At 40.4% G+C, this 21641-nt stretch overlaps 3 protein-coding genes across 6 annotated transcripts; 2 read left to right on the top strand and 1 right to left on the bottom strand.

The window, feature by feature from the left end:
* The first annotated feature begins 208 nt into the window (after positions 1–208).
* cth1 (cysteine three histidine 1) lies at positions 209–2301 on the top strand. 2 transcript variants are annotated; one of them, XM_088425283.1, is made up of 2 exons: positions 209–341; positions 1277–2301. In XM_088425283.1, the coding sequence occupies exons 1-2, from the start codon at positions 333–335 to the stop codon at positions 2105–2107; spliced, it is 840 nt and encodes a 279-aa protein (XP_088281409.1). In that variant the 5' UTR covers positions 209–332; the 3' UTR covers positions 2108–2301. The 2 variants fall into 2 exon arrangements, with proteins under 2 accessions (XP_088281409.1, XP_088281417.1); XM_088425291.1 differs by lacking the exon at positions 209–341 and adding an exon at positions 1049–1154.
* Positions 2302–2670: 369 nt separating this feature from the next.
* On the top strand, positions 2671–11244 carry taf6l (TAF6-like RNA polymerase II, p300/CBP-associated factor (PCAF)-associated factor). 3 transcript variants are annotated; one of them, XM_088422467.1, is made up of 11 exons: positions 2671–2809; positions 3888–4045; positions 4805–4891; positions 4964–5114; positions 6396–6446; positions 6507–6676; positions 6756–6976; positions 8082–8214; positions 9150–9278; positions 9375–9862; positions 10688–11244. In XM_088422467.1, the coding sequence occupies exons 2-11, from the start codon at positions 3899–3901 to the stop codon at positions 11022–11024; spliced, it is 1914 nt and encodes a 637-aa protein (XP_088278593.1). In that variant the 5' UTR covers positions 2671–2809; positions 3888–3898; the 3' UTR covers positions 11025–11244. The 3 variants fall into 3 exon arrangements, with proteins under 3 accessions (XP_088278593.1, XP_088278585.1, XP_088278602.1); XM_088422459.1 differs by having other exon boundaries at positions 10685–11244; XM_088422476.1 differs by lacking the exon at positions 2671–2809 and having other exon boundaries at positions 3917–4045; positions 4810–4891; positions 10685–11244.
* Positions 11245–14402: 3158 nt separating this feature from the next.
* On the bottom strand, positions 14403–20560 carry LOC148428886 (uncharacterized). The gene is made up of 10 exons (XM_088423388.1): positions 20555–20560; positions 19797–19809; positions 18462–18607; positions 18268–18380; positions 16927–17083; positions 16774–16860; positions 16628–16699; positions 15578–15663; positions 15273–15507; positions 14403–15189 (listed from the first exon to the last, which is right to left on the bottom strand). The coding sequence occupies exons 1-10, from the start codon at positions 20558–20560 to the stop codon at positions 15043–15045; spliced, it is 1062 nt and encodes a 353-aa protein (XP_088279514.1). The 3' UTR covers positions 14403–15042.
* Between the last annotated feature and the right edge of the window lie 1081 nt (positions 20561–21641).

Below are 21641 nucleotides of genomic sequence, written 5' to 3'. Positions count from 1 at the left end.
AATAATAGTAGTTTCTTTACCACGTGACGAAAACAGCATGTCTGGTTGGTCCTCGTGTACCATGTGACCCTCACGCGCACCAGATCTTAATTTGAACAATGGCGTGCCTTTCGCTTGGGTTTTAAAAAACTAGTTCACATTTTACAACTTAGAAATAGACGTGGGGATTTTATTTTGTCCTCGCCTGTCCTCCTCACGTAGATAACCCATTTTGTGGATCATTTTCTTGCCCCCGTAAAAAAAAAAAAAAAAGCTTCCTTTGATTGTCTCCTGTGCCTCATTAAGCGCCTCGCCAATCAACAGCAAGTAGCCCGGCAACTACGCAAACAGCCATGATCGAGGTAAATTGTGCCGACACTTTTTCAAAACTTCACGACTACGACAAAGCAATATTTTAGTTATTCACAAATGTCGATTTATTAGATGAGTACTGAGTTGTTCCGCCTGCAACGCTTTCATATAGCTAAAGGAAGATATCGGTATTGAAGTGAGTGAAAATGACTAATTTATTGGCGTTTGGAATCACTGATGAATTTGCATTTATTATTGGCCTTCTTCCCAATCAAATAAAGTTGAACACGGCTCGCATATGTCTCAACAAGGAAACTTTAAATTTTGAGACGGAACCGCGCAAGCACTAGGACCATGTCTCTCACCCAGTGGACACGTTGCAATGAACCTTTGATGCTTTGAACCTGTTGGCTTTGTTTTTGTTGATTTGGACAATATTTTGCAGTTTTGTGTTGGCATGCGAAGAATGAAGACGTACACTTGAATAGCAATGTGTGGTATCTTCGTCTTTTCACATTGGTGACCCCGGAATATTACAAAGCATCACTGTTTTATTTAAGGGCAAACTATGCATCCTAGTTTGTCACGTTTATTTATATTTATTTTGAAATCGAAACAACAATTTACCATGTTAAAATGTCATCATGTCGATGCTTTACCGGTGACCTGGTGTGCGCATCTTGGCCACCAGGGTGCAGTATCGTTATTAGTAATGCAGAATACAGTCTCTTTGGCTATTTGTTTGTGTCCAAGTTGTGTGCATTGTGTCTTGCAATAAAGCAAAGTTAATTGCATCCCAATCAAACGCATGAGACATCATTGGAAAGACCAGGGTGTTCCACTTGGGAGCACAATACGTAATGGTAAACTAGCTCGAACGAGTCATAAGATGTCAACCAAAATGACTAATTTCACCCATTCATAGTGTTTAGCATTGTGTGTTAGCATTAAGCAACCACTCCTAACATGACCCTTTCTCTGGCAGGCAAACAACGACTCGCTTCTTCCTGATTACGACGACGAAGAGCTGGTAGCCAACCTGCTCTCCAGCGATGAAGCGCCGAGCGTCAACGGTGACGACAGCGGTCTTTCCCTCGTCAAGGCCCTCATCCCCGTTTTGGACCCTCCCTTCCCCCAACTCCCGTGGATTTGCTCCACCCGTTACAAGACAGAGCTGTGCGTCCGTTACGCGTCCACTGGCTCGTGCAGGTACGCGGAGCGCTGCAGTTTCGCTCACGGCCTACGCGACCTCCACGTCCCCTTCCACCACCCCAAGTACAAGACGAAGCTGTGCCGAAGCTACCACGTGGAGGGCCGCTGCTATTATGGCAACCGCTGCCTCTTCGTCCACGGCGCCGCCGAGCAGCGGCCTGCTCCGCGGCACGAACACCTCCCTGTGCCCTGCCGCAATTACAGCAGCTTCGGCACATGCCCCTATGGCATGCGTTGCAAATTCCTGCACACGGAGGAGGCAAGGAGCGACAAGATGGCCGTCAACCTCCCTGGGGCGCCGAAGCCCTCGGAAGCCAACTGCCGCACATTCAGCTCTTTCGGCTTCTGCGTGTATGGCACGAGATGCCGTTTCCGGCATGTCCTTTCCAGCGCCATGAAAAGCGTCGAGTCCGGCCCAAGCAGCGTGGGCCCGGCGTCGCCGGCCTTGGAGTCTCCATTGGCGTCGCCCTCCGCCTTGCAGGCCCACAACGCCTTCACCTTCTCCAGCCAGCACCTCAGTGACCTGCTGCTCCCTCTGGCATTGCATCTGCAGCAGATGGAAAACACCAAGCCCCAAGATGTGTGGGAACAATATCAGCACTGAACACAAATTAGGATATATATATTTTTTAATTTTTTAAACCCTTGCTTTTTGAAGGTTATGTGCCACACGTGGTTTTCAGTCATTTAAGCCAGTGGGACTGTGTTTTACTGAATCACAACTAAGTGTAATGTAATTTTAAACTTGTACATACTGGATAAATGTCCAACTCGTTAATAAACCTTTTTAATGCGCTACTTTTTGCCAAATATGTCTTTAGGTGGTGTTTGTTGTGAGATGCCTTCAGCATTTGCTTCATACCAGAAATAAATATACCATAGTTTGCCCGAATTTGAAACCATATGGAACAAAACACTGCTGAAGTGCACTTGATTACTTAAATCGACGTTATTTGTTGAATACTTTGTGTTGGCAATTTCAGTAGGCCGATCCTTTTAAAGTAACCGGATGTTGTGTATTTTACTTTGACATTCACGTACAAAACAGGCATTCGTTCCGACTTTGTTACGAGCTCAGGTATTCTACCTTTTTTTTAATAGACAAAAAGGGCTGGAAAACTCCCGGGAACGTGAGATGTAAACCCCAAATAGTACTCCAGATATCTTATTTTTAAAGCCGGATAAGATCTACTTCCTGTTTACGGACGTCCACCTATTATGGCGGATACAGTTTTGGTCTCGCAACACTCAAGAAGCAATCAGTTCACGTGTAATATTCCACCTCGATTTACATCCATATCATAATGTAAGTTAAAATATCTAATTTTGAACAATTCGCATTATCAACATTATTGAAAGCGGGGTTCTATTGTCTTATGTTGACGGGTGGTTTATAGTTAGCTTTCGGGTGTTAGCATGATGTCATCTACCAAACCCTGTTGAAAGAATGCCCCGATTCAGGAAAGAAATGCTCACTAGGAAGACATATGGTCACCAAATTCACTTTTAAAAATTTGAGTACTATGCAATATGTTTTGGGGTTGATTCGGCGAAGGCCTTGACACGTTCACGCCTTTCACGGGAAAGCTGTTTGCTTTTAAAACTGGACGTGTGGTATTGTGAGGTAGGAACAATTTCGATTTTAGCATCTCAGAAATCAATGATTAAAGGGGAAGCCAACTTAAGTGATTTACTTTACAAAAATATGCTGTTCAAGCCCACTTGTCTAAACATTATTATGATGGATAATGTGTTTGTGAAACTGGAAAAATGAATTGAGCAGCAAAATCCACCCGTTTTTATTTCATTTGAATGTGCAGCCATTTTGACACTGGAGGGCGACTGAAAATGACATCACAGTTGCTCAGGTAACAACCAGTCACGGCTCAGCTTGCAAATGTCACATGACTACAAAAAAAAAACAGGTGCCATGATTGGTCTTTAAGGTAACGATGATATAATTTTCTGATTACAGCCAGTAACTAAATGGCAAACCCTTGAGATAGGTCGAAATGCTAGTTAAATCATATTCCCAAACACAATATTAATCACAATGTCATGTTAAGACTAGTGGGAGTGTTTATAACATATTACGGTAAACAAAATTTCTAAATTTGAGGCTTGTCTCCTACATTGTTTTTTGTACTGTTAGAGAGACTCAAATCTTTGGGGAGGAGTTTGTTTTAGCCTGGGTTGTTAGTGAAAGTCAAAGAAGAACGCTTTCTGTATATTTACATATACGTAGACCTTTGCTTATGGAAATGCCGTAAATTAATTTCAGCTCGCTGGAAGAAATGGGTAACTTGTTTCTAAAGAAAACAGAATTTGAACTTGTGTTTCCTTGCGAGTTCATTCACAATCATTTTCTTTTTGCCTTTGTTAAGAGGGGAAGCAGATGGCGGAACGAGAGGAGCGACGCTTCGCGGAAGTGTCGCGGGAGTCCGTCAAGCTCATGGCCGAGAGCGCAGGAGTGGAACTCGGCGATGATGTCGCCGCTCTGCTGGCCGAGGATGTGTGTTACCGATTGAGGGAAGCGACGCAGGTAAGTAAAACGTATTAAAACACACTGGGAGTGCACTCAGATGTTTTTTGTTTGTTTTTTGTTTTTTTACAAATATAAAGAGTAAAATAAAATACACTTAATTTAAATACGTTTACCAGATTGAATTTGTTCATTATCTCCTTCAATCCCCGAAACATACCTAAGGTAATAACTAATTCATGAGGTGATTGATTACTTATTTACCTAAAATAATTGATTAATATAGATTCGAAAAGTATTAAGGTAATCGATCGGGTACTAAATGTACTGAAGTAATTGATTACTGTAGGTGCTAAAGTACCAGGAATCACTTATTTCAGTTCAAATACTAAGGTAATCGATTAAATTTGGTAAAGTACCTAAATAATTATCTAAAGCAATCAATTACTTTAGTACTTATTTCATTTAGTACCGGCCATTTTTTGACACTTCCTGAACCAAACTCTTGAACAAAAGAAATGCAAAAGACATAAATAATTTCCTGGGTTTGACTGTCTTAAAAAAAATGTAAAAATCTTTCTTTTTGACTATTAACGCATTCAGCCACATACAGCTGAACTGCACTTGACAAATTGAATTAAAAATGGATTTCAAAAAATAACTAAAACCATAATAATGCAGTCATTTATTTTTGTTACTCTTCACATACCTACGACTCCTAACATTTGTAATAAGAACAAAGTGGTGATGATTATGTATAAACAAGTACTGAACATGCGTGTGTGTGTTGGATTTGTTCTTTTAAACACAACAAAACAGAGCAGCTCTCATTTCATGAGACATGCCAAGAGAAGGAAGCTAACGGTTGAAGACTTCAACAGAGCTCTGCGCTGGAGTAACGTGGAGGTATATACTATGCATCCATACAGTACATATTTGTTTATGACTCACATTAACCCTCACATAAATTTCCTCAAGCCCATCTGCGGTTACGGATCCCAAGATGCACTCCCTTTCCGCTCGGTCAAAGAAGGGGAGCTTTTCTTCACCGAGGAACGCGAAGTCAACCTGGTCGAGTTGGCCTTGGCCACCAACATTCCCAAGGGCTGCGCAGAGACCATGGTTCGAGGTACGGTGGTCGCCTTGCGTCATTTAATATTTTTTTTACAGTGCTATAAGTATTAGCTGTATTTAAATGTTTGAATTACTGATTAAAACGCAATAAAATGATTTTGTATATAAAATAATGAACAACCTGGCGGTCAGCATTTTAATTTTTTGGGGGACTCAATAACAAAAAGAAATTAATAAGAAAATCTGATTCTCTAGCAGCAGTTCTCAAATGGGGGTATGTGAAGACCCTTTGGGAGTTTAATGCCTTGACAGGAACAATACACTGTTCTTTTCAAGTTAAGAGCAAATTAATTGGAAAAGAAAGTAAGTTAATACATTGTTCTTGCGTTGATCACCGGCGTTATCTTCTCAAAATACCAACAGTAAATAAAATCAGCGAAGTAGATATTGAAGGGGTTTTTTTTGTTTGTTTCCTTTTGTTCCCTTTTTTAATTTTAGTTTGTTTCTTTGTTTAAAATAACAAATAAACTCTCAAGAAATATAAAATATATAAAATAGAATAAAAATATCAAGATAAACCTGCAACAAATAAGGTCACAAATGAAAATTAATGTAATAGAGGTTGATTTTTAAAAAAATATATTTATAAAATTGTTTTTTTTTTTTTACCCGTCTGACATAAAACAAGAAAGAAAAAAAACATTGCAAGAAATAGAGCAATGACAACTTGTAATAGAATAAATTATGATCACAAAAAACAAAATCTGTGACAGGGCGATGCTGCAATAACCGAACCGCAATGTAGCAAGAGAACACTGTAAAAATTTCACTTATATTCACTTATATATACCCCTTTGCAAAAAGTGTTTGCTTTTATTTTGTTTAGTTTTATATGCATGCGCACTGTCATTAGTGACACAATTTTCTGGCAGACAAGCCAGAAATAAAACAGCTGATGTTGCGCGTGACTTTCTTCTGGATTTGTTGAATAAAATATTACAACAAATAAGAGTTATTATTGTGTGTTTTATGGTTATTAATAAAAAAACAGGAATAGATGGCCACAAGCTTAGAAAGCAGCAATAATATTACTCATTTTGTGCAGATGATAAAGAATATATGCTTGTGATAATTATAATGCGTGTCATAAATGTGTAGCTGCATTGCTTCCGTTCAAATATATGTTTTTTATCGGTTCTGACTATTGGGATATTAATATTAGTTTAGTTAGCTAACAGACGTTTAAAGTTCTGTATCATGAGGGAAACGGGTTTAGTGTAAGCTAAGCCTCTTTTTCAAAGCTCTTTCAGAAGATTTTTTTCTGTTGTTTTGCCAGTGAGCGTGTCTTACCTGGACGGCAAAGGGAACGTGGAACCCCAAGGAGCAGGTAAAACTATTGGACGGCTTGCAACGACGACCGCCGTGACCAACCGCTGTCTTTTCAAAGTTCCCTCGGCGGTCCAGTCGCTATCGGAGGACCTGTTGAAGTACTACCAGCAGATCACACGGGCCATCCTGGGAGATGACCCTCACCTCATGAAGGTGGCTCTGCTGGACCTGCAGTCCAATTCCAAAATTGCCGCCTTGCTTCCATACTTTGTTTATGTCATCAGTGGGGTAAGCCCGGTGAAGACGGTCATTCCAGCTTGCGCGTATTGAATTCTTCCTTTGATTTTTTTCCTTTTGTTTTTTGCAGGTGAAGTCGGTGAGCCATGACCTGGAGCAACTCAACAGGCTTCTGCACATGGTGAAGAGTCTGGTCCAGAACCCGTACCTGTATCTGGGCTCTTATGTGCGCAGCCTTGTCTCAAGCGTCATGTACTGTATCTTGGAGCCCCTGGCAGCCTCCATCAACCCGCTCAACGACCACTGGACCCTGAGGGACTATGCCGCCCTGCTCCTCAGCCACATCCTCTGGTAGGTGCGGGGCCCCGGGAACACTTACAGAAAAATTTTTTTTATCACCACTTAAACATAACAGAACCGCTTGTGTATTTGCAGTTCGTCATTTTTTGCTGATTTTTACAGGGGTGAAGGGTGGGAATGGATATTAATGCCAAGGAACCATGTTGAAAAGAGTTGAGAAGCTTCATTTTGATAAAGGTAGTGCCTTTGCCCCAAACTGGTGTGTTCTTGGTGCATAGGAATGTTGAATTGAGTTGAGGAGCTTTCTTTAGACAGAAGCAGTGGTTTCGCTGCCATTTTGTGGTCTCTTGGTGCCAAGGAACTTTGTTGAAAAGAGTTGAGGAGCTTCATTTTGATAAAAGTAGTGCCTTTGGTCAAACTGGTGTGTTCTTGGTGCCAAGGAACTATGTTGAAAAGGGTTGAGGAGCTTCATCTTTATTAAAGGTAGTGCCTTGGCCCAAAATGTTGTCTTCTTAGTGCCAGGAACTATGTTGATGTGAGCTGGGAACTTCAGTTTGACAAAAGGCATGATTTTCCACCATCTTCTCGCATCCTAATGTCAAGGAACTTTGTTGATATGAGTTGAGGAGCTTCATGTCGTTATAAGTAAGGCTTTTGGTGTCAAGGAATTATATTGAGGTAAGTTGAGGAACTTCATTGCCTCTTGGCGCCCAGTTTTTATATGTGTTGATGAGCTTTATTTAGACAAAATGGGTGCTTTGCTGACATCTTGTGGCCTCTTGCTGCCATGGAACTATGTTGAAGTGAGGTGTGAACTCCAAATTCCCGCCATCTTTTTGGCCTCGTAATGTCAAGAAACTATGTTGATGCGAGTTGAGGAGCTTCATGAAATCAAAAGTAAAGCTTTTGGTGTGAAGGAACTTTGTTAAAGTAAGTTGAGGAACTTCATTTTCGCTGTGTTGTTGCAGCATCTTGGTTCCAAAAGAAGCTATGTTGTGATTTAGACAAAATTAGAATCTTGCTGCCATCCTCTAACACCAGTCAGCAGTTATAACTTTTTTTTGTATTTTGGATGTCTGTTACTTGAAAAAAAAAAAAAAAAAAAAAAAATTGGTGATTGTTTTCAATAAGTGACGTGGTGGCGATCTGGTTTTAGGACTCACGGTGATCTGGTGAGCGGACTCTACCACCAGATTCTGCTGTCTCTTCAAAAGGTTCTGTCGGATCCCGTCAGACCGCTGTGCTCCCACTATGGCGCTGTGGTGGGCCTCCATGCACTGGGATGGAAGGTATGCCCCACCACATTCTCAGCATTTTGCATCATTAACAATTGTTTTATTCATTGAACTTTTTTTCTAAAATTACACACTAGATTTCTTCATCCCATTAAGTATTTGATTTTTTTCTTGTATATAATTACAGTCAAACAATAGTTCACTCAATCATTCAATTTGTAAACCACCGTCCTAGTCATTTTATCTTAAATATACAAATATTTGGGGGGGGACCTACGCACCCCTTTATGTGCGAAAGTTGTAAAAATGTGATGTAGCAAAAGTAACCACGCTGTATATAAATGAAATTAAAATAGGAATATTTATTATCATGATTAGAGTATTATGACTTGAATCTTTTGAAGGCTTTTGCTTTATGGGAGTCCAAGCTAACCCAATCATCAGACAATGAAAGGCTTGCAAATGTCATAAATTAGCCGCCAGCGCAAAACGATGGGTTTGGGGTGTCAACACAAACCTTTCTATTGTGCCCCATTTGCGAGCTGCCATTGAAAGGATTATTGCAAAAAACGGGGAAAATGCATGATAAAACAATATGTCTAATATTTTCAGTATGTCCAAAATTGACAATATTTCTCATTTTGAATGGCAGTAAATGAGCCTGACATGGGCTAAATCCAACACCTATAGAGTGTACCTCTTGACCTCGCGTTTGCAAGCGTTTAGAAGGGGTGGCAGCGTGGCATATTGAAAGTCGTCATGTTTTGACAATCTAGGCAATATTTTAGGCTCCTAGTGTATTTTTTGTTTGCTTTTCCTTTGATATCACCCTTCAAAAACCCTGAGTTGGGTCAAAATTTCCCCCATTGATCCCAAATTGTGCTACATGATAATCCCGATTCTTATGTGCATCAATTTTTTTGGCCCGACCCTATTATTTTATGATGATTCGCAATGAATGACTGACTACTGACTAACCTTGGCCACAGGCCGTGGAAAGGGTCCTGTTCCCGCATCTTCCTGCTTACTGGGCCAACCTGCAGGCCGTGCTGGACGACTACTCGGTGTCCAACGCTCAAGTCAAAGCAGATGGACACAAAGTCTACGGCGCCATCTTGGTCAGTCCCAAACATTCCCGATATGGTCCGAAATTTGTACTCATGATGTACAAAGTCGTAAAATGCCGCATTACATTTCATTGTGTTGTCCCGTAGGTGGCAGTAGAGCGCCTGCTGAAGATGAAGGCGCTGTCCTTGTCCCAGCCGGCAGCAGACGGAAGCCCCGGCGCCCATTCGGGCTCGGGGGCGGGCGTTTTGGGCTGCAGGGTGAGCTCGCCCGGTCTCAGCCCGCCGCCGGAACCGCTCTCCGAGGCCGCCCTGGGCATCGCCAGCCACCTTCAAACGGGCGGCGCCGGGTGCCCGTGGGAGGACTGGACCCCCGTCCCGCTCCCCGCCATGTACTGTGAACTCTACGCCTTCTTCGGGGACAGCTTGGCCGTTCGCTTCAGCACCGGGCCCGGGTTTGGCGGCGACCTGGCGCAGGCCGGCGATGCCAGGAAAGACCCCCCCGGGCCCGCCTCCAATCACGACACCGCCCGGAAGATGCCCCAGCTCACGGCCAACCTCAACATCAGTCCCAGGCAGGACGGGAGTCCCCGGACCGACCCGCCCCCGCCCAGTCTGGCAGCAACTGGACCTGGAAGGTACAAAAATGACAATTTAGTACTGCATGTTATATATGAGCCATAAAAAAAGTGAGAAAAATGATGAACAAAGAAAAATTCAAATTTGCCACTTTTCAAAAATGTAAATTATTAGTTAGTAATTATGAGAGTCACAAGATTCAGTTCGATATGAAAACAAGTTTGAAGTTGACTTTAATTGAAATTTCTCTTTTTGTCATCGGTAATTTAATTTTGATGCATACATTTTGACTTACATGCATTACGCGGTGTCCTTTTTTATTCAAAATGAAAAATAAAGGTATAAGCACTTGCACTTTAAACTTAAATGATTTAATGTAAGAAAATTTGAATGACACATTTTTCTTTTCAAATATAAAATTGTAAACGAAACATGTGCATATAGTAAAGACATTTGTTTTTCTTCAGGTTCCTATTTTGCACTTTTTATTGTACGGCACTTTGGTTGACGATGCTCTTCCTAAATGTGCTCTATAAATAAAATTGACTTGATTAACGTATGTTGTAAATTTTTATCGTAAAAACATTGTTTATCATAATTTTTAATTTTATATTCATGGCAATGAACTCATTCAATGCTAGAGATGTATTTTCACGTTTTTTACGAGATTAAACCCAGATCAATAAGTATTAAATCGATACTTAAGTACATTAAGTACATCAATTTCCAGACGCTTAAGTATTAAATCGACAGTATCTGGTTTTAAATGGCTGGACTCCAAAAAAAAAAAAAAAGAAAATACGTCCCTGGCATTGAACGAGTTAAAAAGGATTCAAGTAAAAGCTCGGTTCTATTTTTGTTTTTGTGTTTCCCCGCCCCAGCAGATCTGTGGCCCGTTCATCTTCCTCCGTTCAACGTTCGCGATCGTCCACGTCGCGACCGGGCCAGCGGCAGGCGGGTCCGTCTCGCGACGTCTTCCCCAAAGCTCGCTTCACCTCCCCTCAGGCCGGACCCCTGGTCTTCTCCTTCCTCATCGGCGGCAGACAAATGGGCCGCAGTTGCCGGGGCCGCCGGCCGTTCCAGACCACCTTCGCAATCACGCCGGCCCCGGCCGCCGTGCCGCCGCGCGCCTACACCCACAAACTGCCCGTCATCGGTCGGGTGGGGAAACCTGTCCGCCGTTGGGCGCGCTCCCACTACTCCCTCCACCTTCCCCTTTAGCGCCGGTCCCCACATGCAGGTATGCACTTGTTTCTTTTTTTTTTTACAATACAGTATAGATTTTGACTGATATTTTCAAATGGATTTTCCCGGATTAACTCCAGGGATATTTTGCTATCAAACTTAGTTGTACACTTTCTTCTTATGGTCTTCCTGGCAGAGCAGTACGTGTTCAATGAAAAGGATTCTACAGATAGCAATTAAAAAAATGTTAACTACGTGTTTGTTTTTCAGTCATTTTTTGGACATTTCTACAGAAATTCCTACCATATCAGACTTTGAGTTAGAATAGAATTGTCTGTAATGTATAACATCTAAAAAAAAGTGTTACACGTCTTAGCTAGACCAATAATATGCGGATCCCAAATGGAGTGGACACAGGTATCAAAGACTAAAAAGTTTAATTACAAAAAATGCACCTAACACAACAAAAAGCGCATTTGGAAAAGCCAAAGTGAAGCTACCCGGAAAACCGAAATAAAAAGTTGCACACCAACTTTATCTTGCTGGGAAAGCCTCACACATGCAAACTTACTTACTTAGAGGGGGTGGAAGAGCTTTGCACAGACCCATCTTTTGAAAACTTCACTCAAGATAAGAAAGGCTGAGGTTGCGACACAATTTTATCTTGCTGATAGAGCAAGACACTACTTTTTCCTGTTGGTGTGATTTATTGAAACAAATGGACCAAAAAAAAAATCACAAAATTATATACCGTATTTTCCGCACTGTAAGGCGCACCCAAAAGCCTTAATTTTTTTTAAAAAGCTGATGGTGCGCCTTATATATGGATGAATATTGAGATGGGATTCGTAGGTGGGGAATGAACTGATAAAGTAAACTTTACCCGTTCCTTTTGTGTGTTTACAGTTGGTCATATTGACATTGAGTTATTATGCTAGAGAGTTTAGTTATTAGTTTTTATTGTTATTACTTTGAGTATTACTATATTGTGATTGAAAAAGTTTGAAAATATGTCATTAATTGAGGGTGCGCCTTATAATCCGCTGCGCCTTATATTTGGAAGAAGTTTTCAAATATGTCATTAATTGGGGGTGCGCCTTATAATCCGCTGCGCCTTATAGTGCGGAAAATGCGGTACACTATATGCGTCTTCAGGGTACAGTCAGTGTCTAAGAGTGAGAACATTTCGACAATCATTTACAATCCTTGCACTGCCATGGTAGCTCTTTTCTGCATTTCCCACATGTGTATCTGTAGCAGTCAACACAACGCACAGTGGCATGATTCTTCTTGCACTGATGTCTGACCTGACACAAGGATCTTTTTCCAGGTCTAGCTGGGGAAAATCGTTCCCCGAGTAATTCTTCCTTTTGCGCCTTCTTGGCATCCATGTGAGAGTTAGCCAACTCTCTTGCAAGCTCCACCAGAAAGTCCACCCGTCTCTCTCGTTTCCCGCCGCACGCTTGATACAGCACATATGCATTGAAAGCTGCCATATCGATCATGTTATAGAACACGGCGACCGGCCAGCGCCGTGTACCCGCGCGGACGGTGTACTCTCTCACCATCTGGTCCATTACATCCACGCCACGCTTTGTGGTATCGTAAAGGGTGACAGTGTTTGGTTTCCTTTTGGCAGTATTGTCAATCTGAACCACATTGTGCATGCTGCTGAGAATGTAGACAGCCTTTTTCCGTCTGGGAGCGTACACTGTGAGTGTGGCACCAGTGGTTGAAAACACCTGAGTGGTGAATTCATCGCGGTCCACCTTTTTAGCGGATAGTGGAATTTCCCTGCAAATCTTGTTGACCGTGCCAAGGATGGTGGTTTTCCGGCTAAGAAGTCGCTTTGCAAGTGACAGTGATGTAAAGAAATTGCCCGCCGTCACATTTCTGCCTTTGTCCAAAAATGGTTCCATCAGTTCCATGACTACAGTTTCAGACAGTCTCTCCCCGTCGGGTTGACTGGGATCCTTGCCAAGATATGGGAGGACATTGCAAATGTACTTGGTTTTCAAGTCACAGGCCACCCAAAACTTGATCCCAAACTTGTCCGGTTTACTAGCAATGTACTGGAGGAAACAGCAGCGGGTCTTTGATGGAAAAAGTTGCGCGTCAACGGTGATGTGTAGGCCAGGGTTGTACGATGTGATGCAATTGGTGACAAATGACCCCCACACATCAGAAATCGCAGCAAACTTATCGGTTTTTACTCGCTCGCCGCGGGTGGACTTGTCATCAAATCGCAGGTGTTTCATGATATCTTTGAAGCGGTTCCGAGACATTATTTGAATTATCTGCGGGTTTCCCAGGTTTGCTGACCAACAGTCATTTAGCGACGGTACCCTGGTGACCCCGCGCAAAATTACTACTGCGACAAAGGCCATCAGTTCAGGAAGGGCCGTAAACCAATCGTCGTGCTCGGTTTGCTGTGCACGTCGAATCGTTGATTCCTGAATGGTGCGAATCATGTCAAGAGTGACAAAGCACAGGAAGCTCTGAAGGCGGCTCGCAATACTGCTTCTGACCGCAGTTGATGGCTCTCCATTTTCGGCGTAAGCTTCGATCGGGGTGAAATTGAGTTGAATCCCCAACTGTTCTTCATGCCACACAGTGCCGTCTTTTGCCGTCTCTGTCAGATCAGTCTCCAACCGAGCTTTCTTTTCCGGCTGAAGAGCGGTTTCCTCGTCTGCAGAGTGAAAAAATATGAATATGTGAGCAATGGGAAAGTCAAATCATCTCACAAATGCATGGATATCTTCTGTATCCAAGTAGAATCTGGTATATCTATCTAAATAAAGACACAAAAGAAAGCTGAAAAACATCTTGCACTTCAGATGGTGCTATGAGGACAAATATAAAAATTAAACAGAAAAACGCTCTGCTTCAACTTTTTTTTTTTGCATTTTTCACCCTGTTTGAAAAGAAATACAAAAAAGGAAATATTATAAAACAAAATCTTACCCGAAGACAGCTCAGACTCTGAATCCAATGGAAGGTTGATTTCTTCTCCATCTGAGTCATTGTGATTTACTTCACTCAAGATCTTTTCCAAAGCATGTTGAGCACTTCTCTGCATTTTCTTTCTTGAGGTTTGCACACCACAGAAATCTTCAGGGAAGTGAAGTCGATAGTCTTCGCAGTGGAGTATTTATCCCCCTCAACACAATAGTAATGCAATTTGCATCCACAAAAGAAGTGAAGGTGGGTGTGTCAACTTGCATGTTTACATCTGGGTGCAAATGCAAAAAAGTCGTCTGCTTGCTACATGAACAACCCCACAAAATCTTGTTTTTCTTTCAGATTGTACCACAGTTAGTCTCAAGCAAGGGAAATCTGCATTTGTACAAAATTACGAAATGATAATGTTAGTTTAGCATATAGAAAGGCAACAAACATGACCCAAAACAAAAGTCACTAAGAGTCTTTTTTTTATTGATTCTGCATTGCTGCAACCCTCGACTGTGATTGAAACCACAGTTCCCTAAGAGTGAAAATATGAAAAATCCTCATTGGCATCCAACATACCCGTTTTTTTTAAAACACACATTTTTTTTTAGCTGTTTTTGTTTTGTATTTTTCTGCTCATGCTGTTTTACTTCTTGTGTGTTTGGCTGTATATGTAGATTTGTCTTTTCTTTTTTGTGTACAAAAAAAAAAGCCCAAACGAAACAATTCTGACCTTGAACGATGTTTTCAAAAAGTTGAGTTTGTGGAAGCTTTTCCACCCCCATTCAGATAATGGTCACATTTGCAAGTGTAAAGCTCCCCCAACAAGATAAAAGTTGTAGAACTTCTCTTCTGCTCAATTTACATAACAAATTTAGCCATTCACAAGTGATTCGGGATGCGAGCTATAATCCTTGTTGCTATTTGGCACTCCGATGGTCTCTATAGGTAGAAGTGCCAAATGGCGCCTCTGGTCTTTCTACTTAAAGTAACATTAATTAGCACTGATCTATGGTAAACTATGATACTATATATACACACACTATGATAAATATTCCTAATAAGACGAAGCCGGGAAAAAGTGGCTTTCGACGCTAATGTGACGTCACACCAATGTGACGCCTTCCAGTGCGACAGCACCTCTCACTGTCACACGCGTGATCTGGTCCAGGGGTACTCGGTACTTGTAGTCCATTTGGAAGTCGTTGCCGACGCTCACGTGGAAAGAGTCCGTGTCGCACCCAATCCTCATCTGAAAGACAAAAAAAAAACAGAACACACACACACAGGTGAGCAGTGGGTGAATGGGAGCGTATGGCAAATGATTGGTGTTACCTCAAAAAACTGCCCGAGTGAAAAGGGAAAAAGGCCCGTCCGGTCCTCCCACTGCCCCCAGTGTTCCGCTAGTTTGGAATTCCGCACAAACACGTTGACGCTACCCCAGTAATCGAATCGAGGATTCAGGTGCAGAGCGATGCGGTCGCCAGTGTCGTAATACTCCACTCGAGTGATCAGGCGAAGCGCGGTGCGGTCGCTATTGCTACTGCCAATGTGGAGGTCGACGGCAAAACTGCAACACAAAAGTACAAACAAGTTGCCATGGAAACAGCCTTTTATTTTGAGGGAATGTGGACGCGTACCGTTTTGCGTTTTGATCGACTCGCCCTCTGATTGTGATGATGTTGCCCACACTGAGAGGTCCAACCAGTTCCCCGACTTGAACATTCTACAACAAGAGAATGCAATGTGTTGTGCTAAAACACCTCCATTGAAGAAAAAGACGCTAAGAAACCGCCCGTGAATTATTTCATACGACACAAGTCTCCAGCGCTAGCTGCCAGCTGCGTGGTGCTTTCAAATGTAGTCGCGGACATGTCATACTCAAACTGAAAAATGTCCATCTATTTCATTAAACATTAATTTATTCACTTCCAAACACATTTATACGTTTAAATGTTCAAACATCTAATCCCAGGGTACCTATTTATATATTTTTATTTTTATTTCTAAAGGCTAGGTCATAGGCTAATGGAGGTGTCTAAAAATTGCTTATGAAGTAGTTACGAAATTATTATACAGTATAAGGTTATATAGTATATTGGTGCTCAAGTGTTTATGTTCCTGATCAATTTACATTATTATTTACTGATTTTTGATTTTTTTTTCAGTATCTAACGATTCAGTTGGTCAAAAAGGGTTCTAGTTTAAATATGTATTGATATACCATCTATTTCAGGAACTTTGTTGCACTTGTTTTTCAGTTTCAGACTAACCCATAACATGTATAAAACGTGTAAAAAGTTAAAGATTTGTTGAAAGTTGATTTATAGTTCTTTATTTTAACGTTAAAACGGGTACAGTTTTATGCATGTACTTGTACAACTTTTAAGGATAATGATCTTATTTTGACTTGATTTGGAGGCTAGGGAGGCTTTTGCAAAAAAAATAAACAAGAAGCACTGCATTGATTTATTAACTTAGTCATTAGTGGCTAATTTAGCGCTAAAGGACTTGATCTCTTCAAGTACTCAAGTAAATGATTACAATAGTACCCTTAGGACCTAATTATTTACTTAAGTACTAAAAGGCAATAAAAAAATCCTTTAATACTATACACTGAATGCTGGACTGTAAAAACTTGTTTTGGGGATTGAATGAGTTAATAAATCACACAAAAAAATGTAACACACCCCTGCAGCCTCCATAATCACTGTGCATGAGGATCTGACATCAAGTGAACATGGCTTCTTGTCCTCGTTGACCTTTTGGGGGTGGGGAGACAAGACAAGTTAGCATCATCATGAGGTCACGCCCCTTTTGGTGGGTGACCACTCACGACTTTCCCCGTAATGGCCATCCTGGTGACCAGCTCCACTGCCAGTTTTTCGTTTACATTCAACGCTCCTGAGGCTTTTGGCACCACCTGAATGCAACAAACAGCACCATTAGCTTAGCATCGCTCCTTTTTTCTTTCAAGATGGCGACTCACGATGGTCACAAGGTTGGCTCGTTTGCAGATGTAGCTCTCCATGGTGCTGTTGCAGTCGTAGTCGTACCAGCGACCCCCTTTGTTGACCACCATGGCGGCACAGTGTGCACCATGTTTGCCCTTGGCATAATTGTTGGGCTGCCCTTCCCCCCAGTTCCTGCAAAGACAAGAAAAAAGAAACAACAGAAAAAAATATATATAATACAAAATACGCAAAAACAAAGACGCAAATGAGAAAAAAGAAAAAAAAGACGCATGCAAAAATGCAAACAAAAAGCAACAAAGAAAAAGGATACCAAAACTAGAAAAAAATTAAAAAAGCAAAAAGACGCAAGCAAGAAAAAATGAAGCATACAAGAACAAAAACGCAAACAAGAAAAAAGAAGCACAGTGGCTCAGTTGGTTATGTTTTTGTTTTTAAAAGCGTCGCTGTCTCAAATCCCACTGGCAGCAGATTTTTTTCTGTTATTTTTTTTTCCCTTTGTTTATAATTTCTTGCAGCGATACTTGCCTTGGGATAGTGCATGTCTTTTTTTCTTGTTTGCTTCTTTTTTTCTTGGCATTTTCTTTCTTGTGTGTGTCCTTTTTCTTGTTTGTGTCCTTTATTTGTTTGCTTCTTTTTCCGTTTGCTTCTTTTTTTTCTTGTTTGCTTTTATCTTGTTTGCGTCCTTTGTTGTTTGCTTCTTTTTTCTCATTTGCATCTTTTCATTTACTTTTTTTATTGTTTGCTTTTCTCTTCTTGTTTGCTTCTTTCTTTCCTTGTTTGCTTCTTTTCTCGTGTGCTTTTCTTTTATAAGAAACACAAGCGAACAGACGCACTATTTTCAATCCGGCCCACCGAATTTTAAGAAATTATCAATCAGGAGGAGAGTGATAATGTTAATATCCTGAAGGATAGCAAAACCATCAGTGCTTAAAAATAGAAACAGTTAACAAGTAAAACATAAACATGTATAGCGGCATTGTGTTCATTTAATTTTCAGTTATTAAGAGTCATTTGAATACAGTTAAATATATGAGACTTTAATACTGTTCTGATGCTTTTGTTCATTTTCTACTGAGATTAAAGCACATGTTTTTTGAGATATCCCGCATTGTTTTTTCACTTATTAAATACTCCAATTTTCTCCCTTGTTTCAAAAAGTTAGCCCCCCTCTGGACTACTAAAAAGTAGTTGAGTTATTGAAAGTTAATTTATTTTGTTTTTTATTTTGTTAATGTTAAAAAAATAGTTTTATGTATACTTATACAATCTTTATAGATAATAATCTCATTGTCTCATTGATATGTGGATTTTCAAGTCCTGTTATTATGAGGCATATTATCTGTGCTGGCACTTACGCCATGGATTCTGTGAAATGACTTCCGTCGGTCCATCTCCACGCTCCTTCCGTGTGCCCATCCGTCAGGCCCAGCCAGGCCTTGCCCTGTCCCAAAGTTGTCTTCAGCCATTCCTACGATTAATCATAAAATAAGGAGCTCATTCATGGTAAGATACAGTAGAAGTGAGCGAGGTAGAGGTGAGCCCACGTGACCTTCTCGTCGTCGTTCAGAATGCTCGTCAGGGTGCTGTTGTGCGATAGGCAGTAGGCGTTGGCCTCCCTCCATGCTTTGGTGTCTCTGGAGATGTAGTAACAAATGTTCTTGTGATCCTGCCAGCCTGTGGGACACTCACACTGCCCTGCAAAGAAATTGACCAACAACAATGAGACAAAGTACACTTGTTTTTTTTTTTTCATATGGTTCACTCAATAAATCCCAAAGACATATTTTTACTTTTTAAGAGTCCAGATATTCAATTCCAATTTACATTTTTTTTCCAATAGTTTTTTTTTTTCCAAGTTCAAACTCAAAGGTCTAAAAATGGCCGGTGCTAAAAGAATGATGTATTAAAATAGTCAATTACTAAATTAATAAAGTACAGTAATAGATTATTTTATTTCTTTATAATAATGTAATCAATTACGTCTTTAGTACTTACATAGAGTAATACATTACATTTGGGTAATTAAGAACATTCTATTTATTTAGTACTTACTTACGAAAATTCATTTATTACTTTAATAACTAATCATTTTAGTAGGAGACAGTTTTACAACTTGCTTTGGTTAAACACTTGAAAAAAAACTGGGAACTATAAGAAGAAGAAGACTTTTCTGGACACTTAAACGAAGAACATAAAAATACGTCTTTGGGATTGAATGAGCTGAATGAATCTTTTTTGGGGTTTCTGGCAAATTTTCAAAATTATATTTTTTGTTACTTTCACTATGTAATTGTTTCAAGATTTAATCATGACATTGTTTTATTCAATGATGGCACTTTTGTTCCCTTGTCCATTATGAAGTTTAATGTCAATTAAGAGGAATGATAGATCAGTACTTCATGACGCAATGCACGACAACGAACGAGACACCAAAATAAATACTCCTTTGCATTTTTTTAATGGAAATATCAAAACTGCTTCCCAATACAGGAAATAAATGCTATCGTTTTTTGTGCACCTTTCGGAGATTGCTGTACTATCGACATTACCATTATTGTCCACGTAGGGTCAGTGTTGTAACATGTTCGCACACGTTTTTTCTCACAACGTTTAAATGTTGAAAAGTTTTTATTCATCATAGGCAAGCACGGTGACTGATCCAGTATTTTGCTCATGACTGCAAAAAATATGACTTAAGAGATGTGCGGGTTTAAAGATCAGAAATACACTTCACGCTAAAGAAAAAAAACGCTCATTTGAATTAAAGTGTCAATTTACAAAGTATTTTTCTAGCGAAGGAGGAACGTTTTTTTTGTGCTTTTTTCACTTCAAGGACTGCATATCAAGTACATTTTGTGAAGATTGGGGGGTGGAGGGTTCTTACCGAATCGTTTTGACTTATCGCCGAGTCAAAATCGTGAATTTTTCATGCGCTAAATTGTAAAGAGTGTCACAATAAAGTCAATTGCAAAGAAATTACACGTCACGTATTTGCGGAAATAATGACGCAGAAAAAAGCAAATTGTCAGTTTCTTCAGACCTCACAATGGCAAATAGCAATATACAAAATTAAACGTCACATTTTAAAGTCACTAAGCAAAAGTTCAATACCTGTTGAACAATCCATATTTACAAATATAAATGTTCTATAATTGAAATTCAATTAATTCTAATTGTAAATAAATCTGAATCTCACCACTTCTCAGAAGGACACTGAACAGAAGAAGGAGAAACATTTTGACTTGATTGATCATTTTAAAGGCTCCGTCCTTCGCTCCGTGGCCGTTCCGACTTCAGGACCGAGTCAGCTCGGATAGACGCGCGAGTAGTCGACCGGAAGTGCCACAAACGACATCCTCACGTGCACGAGGTAGTCCTTAATGACTTCGCAATAGGTGTCCAACTCCGGTCCTCGATGTGAAGTGTCCTCCAGGTTTTACAGTTTGCTCTCCTTAACACACCTGATTCAAAGCTCATTAGTAAGCACTGCAAGAGCGTGTAAATGATCCTAATCATTTGAATCAGGTGTGTTTGAGAGCGAATGTTAGAAAATAAGCAGGATACCGGCCCTCGAGGACTGGATTTTGACACCTATGACGTAGCCTATAAAGGACAAGGAAAAAACAACACCGACACGCTTACCAACATGCTTTACATTTCATTCAAATTTTACAATTCCACATTTATTGAACTCAACGCACATTTAAAAAATATTATCAAGGTTCAACTGCTTGCTAATGTGGAGCAAATTAAGAACTTTGACGTAGAAATATGCAATTGATTCTCATCAGAACGGTAAAGCAACACTGCACATTACAGCAACAGGTGTGTTTCAAAAGGGAGTCTTGCACCCTTGAAAGATTTTTTTTTGTATACACTTTTAACCACTAGGCATGCCTGGGGTACAGACACACACCCAGGACAAAGTGTTTTTTAATTTGCTACATTGAGCTTACACCTGACAAAAACTGAGGATTTAGTACATTTTATCACTGGGATGTCCCCACTACAATAGAAAGACTCATTGCGTGTGTAGGTGTGTGTGTATGTGTGTGAGACCTTTCTTATCTCACCAACGCAACATCTGCTAATGTAGGTGACATACATCTTGCTAATTTAGGCTACAAAGTTTCAAATTAAAAATTTGCAGCTGGTGGTGTGTCTTGAGATTTTTCCAATGAAAAATGTGTCTCGGCTCCAAAAAAAAAAATGCAGAAAAACACTGTACCAAAGTACTTTTGATTTCTCCTTCAGATATTGGTGGTGCTGAAATATGTTCGCCTCCTGCTAGGTGTGGTGAGGCCGATGTAACTAGACCCACGGTTACATACATTAAAAAAAAAAAAAGTATGCTGCTGTGATGTAACCTAAATCAATCCAAAATAATTTAAAACATTAATTTGAGAAATTTGGATTAGTGAGAAATTGAATGTGAAAAAAATAAAAGACAAATATTGGAGATTTCAATGTATTTTGTGTGTGAATTGTGTAATTATACTTTTCAATCTTTATTTGGTTCGGTGATCAGTCTTTTGAAAAATAAAGTCCTCCACATCTTCCCAAAACTTTACACTTGAAGAGACGTTCACAAAAAAGATGGATCACACTCTTTTGGTCAGACATACGCATTTCATCCAATGGAACAAAATTATGCATTATTTTTACATGTATTTCTCTGACTTTGTTACAAAGAATTTACAAAGAACAAATTACGTCATACTCACGTCTT

This window comes from Hippichthys cyanospilos, chromosome 1 (genome assembly GCF_059441005.1).
Source record: "Hippichthys cyanospilos isolate Australia breed blue-spotted pipefish chromosome 1, RoL_Hcya_1.0, whole genome shotgun sequence".
Classification (NCBI taxonomy): Eukaryota; Metazoa; Chordata; class Actinopteri; order Syngnathiformes; family Syngnathidae; genus Hippichthys; species Hippichthys cyanospilos.
The sequence above is the reverse complement of the archived record's forward strand: the minus strand, read 5'-3'. Positions and strand labels throughout refer to the sequence as shown.

Excerpts from the sequence above, each read along its gene's own strand:
- taf6l (XM_088422459.1), top strand. The coding sequence starts at position 3,899 with ATGGCGGAACGAGAGGAGCGACGCTTCGCGGAAGTGTCGCGGGAGTCC. Across the intron at positions 4,892-4,963 it reads TGCGCTGGAGTAACGTGGAG|CCCATCTGCGGTTACGGATC; the intron begins GTATATACTATG and ends AATTTCCTCAAG. Across the intron at positions 9,279-9,374 it reads AAGTCTACGGCGCCATCTTG|GTGGCAGTAGAGCGCCTGCT; the intron begins GTCAGTCCCAAA and ends GTTGTCCCGTAG.
- LOC148428886 (XM_088423388.1), bottom strand. Across the intron at positions 16,861-16,926 it reads GAGCCAACCTTGTGACCATC|GTGGTGCCAAAAGCCTCAGG; the intron begins GTGAGTCGCCAT and ends TGTTGCATTCAG. Across the intron at positions 15,190-15,272 it reads CACTCGGGCAGTTTTTTGAG|ATGAGGATTGGGTGCGACAC; the intron begins GTAACACCAATC and ends TTTGTCTTTCAG.